The sequence below is a fragment of the Carassius gibelio genome, chromosome B22 (assembly GCF_023724105.1).
Source record: "Carassius gibelio isolate Cgi1373 ecotype wild population from Czech Republic chromosome B22, carGib1.2-hapl.c, whole genome shotgun sequence".
NCBI classification, from domain to species: domain Eukaryota; kingdom Metazoa; phylum Chordata; class Actinopteri; order Cypriniformes; family Cyprinidae; genus Carassius; species Carassius gibelio.
The window spans coordinates 4558764-4571439 of record NC_068417.1 but is presented as its reverse complement, the minus strand read 5'-3'; the positions used below and the strand labels follow the sequence as shown (position 1 = coordinate 4571439).

Below are 12676 nucleotides of genomic sequence, written 5' to 3'. Positions count from 1 at the left end.
AGGAGTCATTTTATAAGCTGTTTAATAGCTACAGAGTAGGGGTGTCCCCGACTAAGGATGTTCATAGTCAAATCGGAATTTTTGAATCTTGCTGATATTCGACTGATTGTCAAATCATACGTTTGGGGGAGGGGCAAAATACATTGAGTCAAGTCAGACATTCGACAGTCATAATTACTGATGGTAACACAAACAGGTAAAATGTGTAACAAATGCCTCACAGATACAAACAGGGTAAATAATGTTTTTATATAAAGATAGTTATCATTTAACATCGGCGAACCATAACAATTAACCATTTTTACAATAGTGCTCTCATTATAAAGTTAGCCTTTATGACAGTAGTTTTTAATGTTCTGCATTTCTGTTTAGAGCTGCGCGCGCTGAAGATGACCAGTGGAGTGAGCATTTGATGGCAAGTTTTTAATCAATGGAATTAAACTCATAATTTCATATAGAATACGCTTTGTTATTTATACAACATAATGTTAATATTAGGACTTATAGGCTAAAAAGTGGCAGAGTGCAAATTAATGTGTGTGTGCAGCTCTGAACGTGAATTCCTTTTGTGGACGCGTTCTTCAGGAAACAATGTGCAGAAACACAGCGGCTAAACTCTAAAAATTCACAGTGTTTTATTATAGTGGTCTTCTCATTATAATGGTATGGGTGTGACAGTCTAGTGTTACATCCCAGGCCCTACTTTGAGACTGTCTCCTTTATGTATGTGCCTTGTGTTCTCTCTCTCTCTTTCTCGCCCTCTCAAGTGCTGATAAGGATTAACAGGTGAAGATCAATTAGTGGACGATACTTCTTATGATTGCCCTATCCTGAATGGCCCACGAGAGGAAATGCTTGGAGATAAAAGACAGAGCTGAGATGTCTGGAGTGTGGGGATTTGAAGCTAGAGTACCTGATATCACTAGTGTTTGTAGCTGATTTGTTGTGATTAGAAGTTCGTTGATTAATTTCTATTAGTCCTCTTGTGGGATTTATTCAGCCCAAACAAAGGTTATATTATTTTGTTGTTAGAACCAAGGTTAATTTTGGATTTATTTTGCTTTCTTTTGTTTTCATGGGAAGCTGTAGGGAGGTGGTTGCAATTTATTTTGGTTATACTTTTTCTCCTGTTTAAGTTTGTTATGTTGGCTAGGACCCCTCCTGAAGTTATGTTTTCTTCCTTGTGTTTAAAAATTCTATTCTGTTTCCACAATACTTATGTTGTTGTGTGAGTCAGTAGAAGGGAAAAACTCCCTCCATTTTTCCACCATTTTCTTTATTACTCCTTCCCATCCCTACACTGGGGAGGTATATAATACTAGTCATAGTTTTTAATATTCTGCTTTGTTGATTCTCCTGCTCGCGCTGTGTGCTTAAGAGATATTACTGCATACTACAATGAAGTGCTTGACTCAACCAAAGGCTTCTTATATCAGGTAAATAATATATCTACAATATATATACACCAGCTGAAATGTTTTGAAATCACTTGATTCCTACATATTCTAAAAAATCCATTCTCTGCCTGTGTCAGTTTGAGTCTTGGTAAAGTTTTAAATCCCTGCCGCCAGGATGCTCCTCTGTCAGTCACGGATTATGGAAAATGAAACATAAATCTATAGCCTAGGGCTGGTTGGATTTATTCACGCACTTTAAAATATTTTAAGCATCTTTCTTTTCAGGTTCATATTCACGGCTTTATCATAATAGTCTTCATATTAACTTATTGTTAGAAAACTGCTAGTTATAATTGAAATCAGACAATTGAGTGATTACATGTAGTCAGAATGGCATAGTCAATAACACCCGCGAATATTTGACTGTTAGATTGGTAGTTGAATCATGCTCCTCAAATCAAAACATCGAATCGTCGACTATTCTGAGTCACTCCTACTACAGAGTCACGAATAATTCACTGGATAATGTTAATTCGCTGAATAATTTTCTCTAGAATATTGGAATAGTACAAAGAACACATAATTTATTACATTTCTCAACTGGAATGCTATATCAAAATTATTAATGTTTTGTCCTTCTAGATTATGAAATGCCTGCTGACCGCGCGGTTTATCTGTGCAGTTACACAGAACTATACTCAAACTGTGATCGCTCACGGCGATAATAAATAATACATTTCCATAGAGTTGTATTAATTAGCAAAATAATGGTTATATATTAAAATGTTAAAACAATTTAGGGTGTTTTAAACAAGTGAATCTTGTTGGAAAGCAGTGGCTGTGCTGGAGCATTTCCTGAGCATCAACCACATCAACCTGCTGAGTGAACAACAATATGAAAGTGGCTTCACGAGACTAATGATGAGCTAACAGCAAATCAAGTACCTGCACGTCGTTGTTGTTGTCTCATCTCCCCTCAGATGTGCTGCTATGGCGATCCTGAGAACAATTCTCAAAACACCCACAAGAGGGTGAAGTTTATTGTTTAATCCAATATTGCAAAATCGATATCCGGTTAAAATGCTTAAATATCGGAGAAAATATCAGTAAATCGATATATCGGTTGATCTCTAGTTAACATTCACTTAAGAGAAAACTGTTTTGATATAATTTTTTATTTCGCTGGTTAAGCTAAAAAAAAAAAAACTACAAAATGACACCATATGACACTCGTGAGGTGGCTTTATACTCGCACGCCATGCTTTGATACTATTGCACACTTTGGCTGTGAGTGCACAGAACTCCACCTCTGGAGTGAGCAAGTATAGAAATGGCTAAAAGAGACTTGATGTGCAAATGATACATTGTGATGATGCAGCAGTGACCCAGTAAGGCAAGTGACACTTCTGTCCCAGAATGTGAGCTAAAGTCTAGCATCGCAGCGTGGAGCAGCTCTTTTAGTGCAGATGAGATGTGCGGATGAGAAGCCGCTTTGAGAGAGTCAAAGAGAGAAGAAATGGTACAGCTGAATTACTCGCGCTGTTCTCAAATAACAGATTTAATCTGATAGTTTGTGTGGATTTATTTACTCATCTGGCCTAATATATTGAATTTTTTGCAGGAATTTCCTTTCACAATAAAAAGAAAACATGCTTTTTAAAAATAAAGAAATCAAATAGGGTGTGCTTTCCTTCTCGGTTTTCTTGAACTTGTGGCGCTGTTACAAAAATGAAAGGGAACTCTGTGTAGTCTTGTACAGTTTTTCCTTGCAGGTACGCGATGTGATGTGTGAATAGTTCTGATGTTTGTGCTGCTATTTGCGCATGCACTAAGTTTTAATATATTTACATATAATCTAACCTTCTAATTTAGTTGGTTAATGATCGGCTAACTGGAATTGGTTTTCAGTCAGGAAAATTAACCCAAATTAACATCCATTACTTTTGTCCACTCTGACAACACTGATGGAGAGCTTATTTTAAGAAAAATTAGACATATTGTCAATAAGTGGCCATTTGCACAAGCAGATTTTATGTTTCTCTTCTCTTTTTTCAATCGTAAATATCCACTTTAGAGCCCTACATTTCAGCCTGGACCCGACTGGCTCCGGCTAATTATTTACACAGGGCTGGACTTAGTGCTAAAGCCACAGTCAAGACGTTTAGTGTTCAGCAACAGCAAGCACAATTGCCTTTAAGCTTAGTTGGAAGAGATCCAAGTTCAAATGCACGCAATCGGCTAAAGCTTGCCACAGAGACCCAGCAAAAGAAAAATTTATTGATAAAATAGTTAGTGTCACAAAAATGAAGTTGCCGATCCTGACTTGCCATCTGCTCATTGGACACACCTTTAGAAAGAAATGCATCTTTAAGGATTACATAATGAAAGAGTTTTTGCTTTAGATAAGAATGATTTCATTTTAAAGTAGTAATTTAAAGCTTTCTATAGATATATTTGTCATGTATCTGAGGCATATATTCACTGAGTGTCGGGTCATCTTTGTGAAGCGCTTTGCTCAAGATGAGATGCAGAAAGTGCATCCTGTTTGTTTTCTTTATTCTATAAAAGCACAATGTTTTGTTTATATTGTGAGTGTACACATAAAAGTAGACCTTTTAAAGTTCCGAATGATGGTCAGACTTGGGCCAGTAATTCTGATAAACTGTTGGACAAGGACCGAGACAACACCGTTTTCTTCTCTGTGAGCATGCATTTGATACATGTATTTTCCCATTTTGTTGAATGTAAAACCTGTGACATTTGTTCTGCTCTCACTGATAATTTGGTCCTTAGAGAAAAACAAACAAAAAACTTGTACCCTCTGAAGAAATCCTGCAGGCTCTCCTTGTGCGATATACACACAAACCACTACTGAAATTCAGGACCTGATTTAATATACCTATTATACATAGATTTGTGAAATTAAATAGCTGTTTTTTCCCATGGTTTTTTATGACTGTATGAGCCCTAATAAAAGCAACTGATGCATGCTTTTAATCACTTAAACCGGTCCAGTAATGTGATTGCACGAATACTCTGTTACCACTTCCTCCTCTAATCACATGCCGGATCCATTACCCTGCTTTGTTCCGGAAGCAGACAATTTACAAGTTAAATCAAAAGCCATCTCTGAGGAGATTTTTCAGATGCCACCAGTGTTTGAACACACATAGGAAACAATAGATATGAATTTTAAAAACACTCCTCCAGTATGCTGATGCTAAATGTTGTTGAAGAACGAGATTTATTGACACTAACTCATGATCTGCTCACATGTAAATGCACTTCACTTTTAAGCATGTGCCACTGCAGACTGTATATTTAAATAATTGCAGACTTTTGTGATTTGATAATTGCACTAAGTCATATCACAATTTCAAGTTTGAGTCCTGATGAGAAGTGTAAAATATTTTCATATCTATGAAACTGTGGTGGGTCACTTGAATCTGGGTAATTAATGTGATACACTTTTTAAAATACTTACTTCAGCTTTTCCAGTCTACACTGTACATTTTCAAACAGAGTCGAGATGATCTTCATTCCTGGGTTTCCTAGTTTATTCTCACTCAGATCCAGCTCTGTCAGATTTGAAGGGTTTGAATTTAGAGCTGCAGCCAGAACATGACAACTTGCTTCTGTGATGCAGTTGTTCTTCAGACTGCAGAAAGAGAAAACACTTCAGTTTTCATCTGAATATTGACCAGTATGTTTTAGCTGAGAAATGACAAATACTGGTGATGATGATGATGATGATGATAACCACATTACAAAAGTCACATATGTTTTTTTCAGTCAGCGGTCTCTTATACAATGCAGATAAAAAACACCCAGCAGCAAGAATTTAAACGTGTCCTTGTAACAAGGAAAAAAACGTACATCAGTGTGTTGAGTTTACAGTGTTTATCCTGCAGTAGAGCAGTGATCTGATTCACTCCTGTGTCTCCTAGTTCATGTTCACTCAGATTCAGCTCTCTCAGGAGTAACAGGTTTTTACCCACAATTCCAGTCACATACTGACAGCCTTCATCTGCAGCAGGACCCAAAAACCTGCAGAAGAGAAGATGAAGTAAACTTAATTTAAAAAATAATCAACATCTGACTCTGAAACACTGTGAAAAGGATGGATTTACCTTAACAAACTGTATTAATAAAATATATTTTATGAATAAATTGTCTGCATATCATTTATGTTGCATTATTTCATCATCTCTCACCTAAGTGTCTTGAGTTGACATTTTGGATCCTGTAGTAAATCACTGAGCTGCTTCACTCCTGATTCTCCAGGATCATTTCCTGTGAGATCCAGCTCTATCAGGTGTGAAGGGTTTGATCTCAGAGCTGAAGACAGAGCTTTATAACCTTCTTCAGTAATACTGCAGTCTGAAAGTCTACAAAAATAAAAACATGAATTCAAAGCAACAATTTGGTTCAAATTCATCCACTGCACAATCATATTAAAACGAGATCAATTAATTAATTAGTTATTTTAGTTATATCCTCTGGCACAAACCATTCTAATCAATTAAGCTGTCAAGACTGCAAAAAGAATCTTGTTTGCATCTTATCAGCACTTTTTTGTTTGATTCTTTGGTTCGATGAGTCAGTGAGTGTGTGTCATTCACTGAACAAAACTCTGGTATTTCCAGCACTGCCTAATCTAAACACTTCTGGATTCTCCACTAAATTCATATGCTCAACAGAAATCTGTGTGATTGGTTAAAATGCTACATGCTTTTAAGGAAACACACATAAAAATTGCATCTGATATAACATCAGCAGGTCTAAATTAAATATTTTGCCCCCCTACTGTGAATTTGGTATGCCATTTTTGTGCAAAGACCTTGTTAATTTTTAATCCTACTTTGGTTGTGTATAATACATCCGTAACCTGGGAAAAATATAATTGTGAACAAATACTTTATTATTGTACAATTGTATAACAATGACTTGTGTGAGGTTAGTGAATGAAAACCACTGTCTACAACAAAAACAATATAGTATTATTAGTTTTATGGTATAGTTCAGTTGTTTTTACCACTGCAGGTGAACAGTTAAAAGATTTTTAATAGTCCAGTGATTGCTGTGGTGTTGAGTGCAGCTGCTGGTTAAATGTACTCACTTCAGTATCTTCAGCTCACACACAGGGTTCTTCAGTCCCTCACAGATCTCTTTGACTCCTGAATCCAGCAGACGACTGTTGTTCAGGTTCATCTCTTTCAGGATGGTTTTGGAGGAGAGAACAGTAGCTAGAACTGAACAGCTTTTCTCTGTCAGCTCAAAGTTATTCAGCCTGAACACAAAAACAGCATTTCAGCCAGGACAGCTTTCCTCAAGTATATTTATGACAGTTATATTGCATACTGTTGGTGTTGGGGTTGAAAGAGGGAGTTTGATTGTGAGCAGTTATGTGATGGAAGAGATGCTGAAAGAATAGAATTAAATGGAGTGCTGTGATAAGTGTCAAGACTGGATTGGTGCGAGCTTGACTATTACACCATGCTTTATTATTATTCAGCACATATTCAACACACATCAGATCAACAGCTCTTCATATCTGATCACACATGTGACTGACAATCTTTAATAATGAATAATCAAAGTGGTTTCAATGTATACATCACGTATACTTACATTATTTTTTCTAGTTTGCTGTGAGAGTCCATCAAAAGAGCAGACAGTTTCTCCCAATCCAGATCTCCTAATTTATCTTCACTCAGATCCAGTTCTTTCAGTAATAATGGACTTTTACCCAGAACTCCAGTAAGATACTCACACGCTTCCTCTGCAGCAGGACTTTTCAAAAACCTACAGGAATCAGACAAGGATTTCAGATCATTTATATTTTTACATTATTTTTGACACAAATTCTGTTGTGTGTCTGTCGAATTTCTCTGAACTGCGGTTAAAAGGGGTCATATTATACTTTTTCACGTTCAACTTTAGTTAGTCTGTAATAATGCTGTTTGAGCATAAAAAAGATCTGCAAAGTTACAAAGCTCAAAGTCAACTTCAAAAGGAGATATTCAACAGAAATCACTTTACAAAAACTACAGTGAACGACTTGTTTGGACTACAACGCATATCTTCCGGGATTTGTGATATCACAAGTATCGACGAATGCTACTAGACCTGATTGAGCTGCACTAGAGAAGACAACGAGTCTTATTATTATGTCAGAGACATGGTCCATGTAACTTTTGTATTATTTGTTTTTTAATTTAATATTGAAATCTGAATAGTGAAAAAAATGGCACATTTTTCAACAAAATAATAAAAATAAAAAAAATCAAGAATTTGGCTTCATTTTGGGACAGAAAATGAATAAACAACTTGAACATTCAATCTCTATATGTGGGTGGGAATGAAACGCCCCTCTTCGCTGATTGGTCAACCAAACATTACCAAACAACCAAACGCGGAATGTCACAGAATTTGCCAAATTTTGAATGAATTAATCAAAAGTTGGTCATTGCACTTACATCAAATAACAATATGGACAAGTATCTGTAAATATTAAGCCAGAAAAGTTTATTCAAATATGAATCCTGAATGTTCTGCGTGTCTGTGTTAATGAATGGTGCAGAAGGGCATCTTCATTCATCACATATATGGTGGCACACGTGACGCTGGCAGTGATTTCAAAGTCTGTAGTCTCTCTAAATAAGTAAAAAAAGTAAAAAGTTATAGAATTAAAATTGATGAAAAAGGTCAGACTATTTCCTTCAGAAAGGCCGTTGGTTAGTTAGATCATTTCAAATATCCTAAACTTTTTTTGACTCTGCCTCTTAAAAGAATCGGAATCAAGAATCGTTAGGAACCGGAATCGAACCAAGGAATCGAAATCGGAATCAGAATTGTTCAAATTCAAACAATACCCAACCCTACAGATAATTATTTAAATATTTTAAGTTTTTTTTTTCACCTGATGGTCTTTAATGAACAGAGTCCATCCTGTAGTAAATCACTGAGCTGCTTCACTCCTGATTCTCCAGGATCATTTCCTGTGAGATCCAGCTCTATCAGGTGTGAAGGGTTTGATCTCAGAGCTGAAGACAGAGCTTTATAACCTTCTTCACTGATACTGCAGTCTGAAAGTCTACAAAAATAAAAACATGAATTCAAAGCAACAATTTGGTTCAAATTCATCGAATCATCCACTGCACAATCATATTATAAAAACGAGATAAATCAATTAATTAGTTATTTTAGTTATGTCCTCTGGCAAAAACCATTCTAATCAATTAAGCTCTCAAGACTGCAAAAAGAATCTTGTTTGCATCGTATCAGCACTTTTTTTTTGTTTCTTTGGTTCGATGAGTCAGTGAGTGTGTGTCATGCACTGAACAAAACTCTGGGATTTCCAGCACTGCCTAATCTAAACACTTCTGGATTCTCCACTACATTCATATGCTCAACAGAAATTTGTATGATTGGTTAAAATGCTACATGCTTTTTAGGAAACACGCATAAAAAATTGTATCTGATACAACATCAGCAGGTCTAAATTAAATATTTTGCCCCCCTACTGTGAATTTGGTATGCCATTTTTGTGCAAAGACCTCGTTAATTTTTAATCCTAACTTGGTTGTGTATAATACATCCGTAACCAAGGAAAAAAATATAATTGTGAACAAATGTTATGGCTACTTTATTATTGTAGAATTGTATAACAATGACTTGTGTGAGCTTAGTGAATGAAAACCACTGTCTACAACAAAAACAATATGGTATTATTAGTTTTATGGTATTGTTAAATTGTTTTTACTTCTGCAGGTGAACAGTTAAAATATTTCTAATATTCCAGTGATTGCTGTGGTGTTGAGTGCAGCTGCTGGTGAAATGTACTCACTTCAGTATCTTCAGCTCACACACAGGGTTCTTCAGTCCCTCACAGATCTCTTTGACTCCTGAATCCAGCAGACGACTGTTGTTCAGTTTCATCTCTTTCAGGATGGTTTTGGAGGAGAGAACAGTAGCTAGAACTGAACAGCTTTTCTCTGTCAGCTCACAGTTATTCAGCCTGAACACAAAAACAGCATTTCAGTCATGACAGCTTTCCTCAAGTATATTTATTACAGTTATATTGCATACTGTTAGTGTTGGGGTTGAAGGAGGGAGTTTGATTGTGAGCAGTTATGTGATGGAAGAGATGCTGAAAGAATAGAATTAAATGGAGCGCTGTGATAAGTGTCAAGACTGGATTGGTGTGAGCTTGACTATTACACCATGCTTGATTATTATTATTCAGCACATATTCAACACACATCAGATCAACAGCTCTTCATATCTGATCACACATGTGACTGATTTGACCATGTGAACATCTTTAATAATGAATAATCAAAGAGGTTTCAATGTATAAATCACATATACTTACATTATTTTTTCCAGTTTGCTGTGAGAGTCCTTCAAAAGAGCAGAGAGTTTCTCCCAATCCAGATCTCCTAATTTATCTTCACTCAGATCCAGTTCTTTCAGTAATAATGGACTTTTACCCAGAACTCCAGTGAGATACTCACACGCTTCCTCTGCAGCAGGACTTTTCAAAAACCTACAGGAATCAGACAAGGATTTCAGATCATTTATATTTTTACATTATTTTTGACACAAATTCTGTTGTGTGTCTGTTGAATTTCTCTGAACTGCGGTTAAAAGGGGTCATATTATACTTTTTCACATGTTCAACTTTTGTTAGTCTGTAATAATGCTGTTTGAGCATAAAAAAGATCTGCAAAGTTACAAAGCTCAAAGTCAACTTCAAAAGGAGATATTCAACAGAAATCACTTTACAAAAACTACAGTGAACGACTTGTTTGGACTACAACACATATCTTCCGGGATTTGTGATATCACAAGTATCGACGAATGCTACTAGACCTGATTGAGCTGCAATAGAGAAGAAAACGAGTCTTATTATGTCAGAGACATGGTCCGTGTAACTTTTGTATTATTTGTTTTTTAATTTAATATTGAAATCTGAATAGTGAAAAAATGGCACATTTTTCAACAACAACAAAAAAAAAAAATCAAGAATTTGGCTTCATTTTTCATTTTGGGACAGAAAATGAACAAAACTTGAACATTCAATCTCTACATGTGGGCAGGAATGAAACACCCCTCTTCGCTGATTGGTCAACCAAACATTACAACAGTAGTCTTAAAACAAATTCAGAATAATAGTCCTCAGCTTCTATGGTTTATTACATTGATCTTTCTCTTCATAAAACAACCAGATTTATGAATGGCTTGACACAAACCAGACCGAGGCAGAGCCTTTTGGTGCTTTGGTTCTTTGACACACCACCTGTTTTATTACAGTATCCACCTACTAAAATTTGTGTGGCAAAGCTGCGCGACACACTGTAGTGCAGGGTAACGAAGCGCAGAGCACTATCAATTTATGTGAACATATAGTCATAACTTTTGTTTTAGACGATACGCTGTGTTTTGGACCATGGGGGAACTTTGATATGACAGATATGTAAAAATTATATATACTTTGTGTAATTTACAGCACATCTATTTTTCTTTTTTTATTTAGCATGTTATACAGATTTAGGAACTCATATGTTGTTATCCCACTGGCATGGGACTATTTGTTTGTCAGAGTGCTTGTTTGAGTGATTGACTTCAGTTAAATGGGAATCTGACGTCATGATTTGAAGGTGAACTTGTTTTGAGTTATAAGAACATATCCAAACCCTGAAATAACACTTCAATCAATAAACCAGAGATCAGTGTCAGAAATTAACTATTTTATAAGGAGCACCTGATTTTCAGTTTTCTTACCTTTTACCTTTTGTATGTCATCTTTAATGTAAATTTTTTACATCAAATAAATGAGAATCATTATGACAATGGGCTGTTACCAATTAAATCAGTATTCAGAGATATAGACCCTGCGTCTGAAGATGCTTTTAGATGTATTCACAGTTCAATGCTCATCAGACGGCTGTATACATACATTTACATAGCAATTACAAATGTATAATGAAATAAGATTAACTTTATACAATATTTATAATACAGAAATATGAACAAAATTTAATGATACTTGAATTATGAAAGTAATATCGCCACTAGGATGCAGTATTTCATTGTGTTAATAAAGGAGCCTTTTATTCAATCTATGCATTGAAAATGCTTCATTCATTAATTCAGGAATAAAGTCAAGTGCCTGTATATAATAATTGGTCATTGAATTGTTTATAATAATGGGTTTTTCAAAAACTCTGATTCTGGAATGATACACCACTCTATGTGCCTACTCCGAGTCTGTCACACAGCGGTTCTGTGACTTGGGTTTAGTTGGCAGAGAAAATAACTATTTTGTATGCCATCAGTTAGCTGGCCAATACTCAGTTTAATTAAAAAAAACTCAGCTTATTGTCTTAAACTACCTATGTTCACATAAATTAATAGAAATTTGAATGTTTCAATAGAAGGGTTGCATAATTTTTGCCTACACAAAAGAAATTTCTGTCTATGTTCTGCCTCGGTATGTTTTGTGTCAAGCCATTCGTTAATCTGGCTGTTGAAGAGAAAGAGATAAAATCTAGTAGAAATAAACATGTTAAGAATCCATGAAAGACAAGGACTCTTATTATGTTTTTTAGGACTATTATTATGTTTTAATGTTTGGTTGATGGTTGACGAATCAGCGGAGAGGGGTGTTTCATTCCCGCCCAGATGTCGAGATTAAATATTCAAGTTTTTATTCATTTTCTGTTATTTTATTCATTTTTTGTCCCTGAACGTAAAGTAAAAAAATAAAATAAAAAAGGTTTTGTTTTTACAAATGAATTAAAATTTTTCAGAATTTAATATTAAATTAAAAAACAAGGCATACAAGCTTAGAGTGGTTACAATCATCCGGGTTCAAATCACACTCAAATTGATTTGATTTTTGGGGAAGTCGTGTCCTAGTTGTTAGAGAAATTGACTCCTAACCCTAAAGTTGTGGGTTCTAGTCTTGGGCTGGCAATACCACGATTGAGGTACTGAGGCACTGAACCCCCAACTGCTCCCCGGCTACCCACTGCTCTGGGTGTGTGTTCACTGTGTGTGTGTGTGTGTGTGTGTTCACTTTGGATGGGTTAAATGCAGAGCACGATTTCTGATTATAGGTCACCCCAAGTGGAGCCAATCACAACACACACTGTCCCAGCTAACCAATTACAGCACATTTTGTATTCCAGAAGGGCGGGCCTTCATTTGATACAGAAACTATTCGAGTCGTTAATGCCAGACTGGGGAAAGAGGTGTTGTGATAAAGTAAA

At 35.7% G+C, this 12676-nt stretch overlaps 1 protein-coding gene across 1 annotated transcript in view; it reads right to left on the bottom strand.

The window, feature by feature from the left end:
- Nucleotides 1-12676, bottom strand: part of LOC127987694 (uncharacterized) — a 2462016-nt gene that overhangs the window by 2350907 nt on the left and 98433 nt on the right. The window contains exons 41-48 of the mRNA XM_052590053.1: nt 9775-9948; nt 9247-9417; nt 8320-8493; nt 7029-7202; nt 6517-6687; nt 5612-5785; nt 5274-5444; nt 4882-5055 (exon numbers count right to left, since the gene is read on the bottom strand). Of these exons, the coding sequence (XP_052446013.1) occupies nt 4882-5055; nt 5274-5444; nt 5612-5785; nt 6517-6687; nt 7029-7202; nt 8320-8493; nt 9247-9417; nt 9775-9948 (1383 nt within the window). The remainder of the gene's footprint in view (nt 1-4881; nt 5056-5273; nt 5445-5611; nt 5786-6516; nt 6688-7028; nt 7203-8319; nt 8494-9246; nt 9418-9774; nt 9949-12676) is intronic.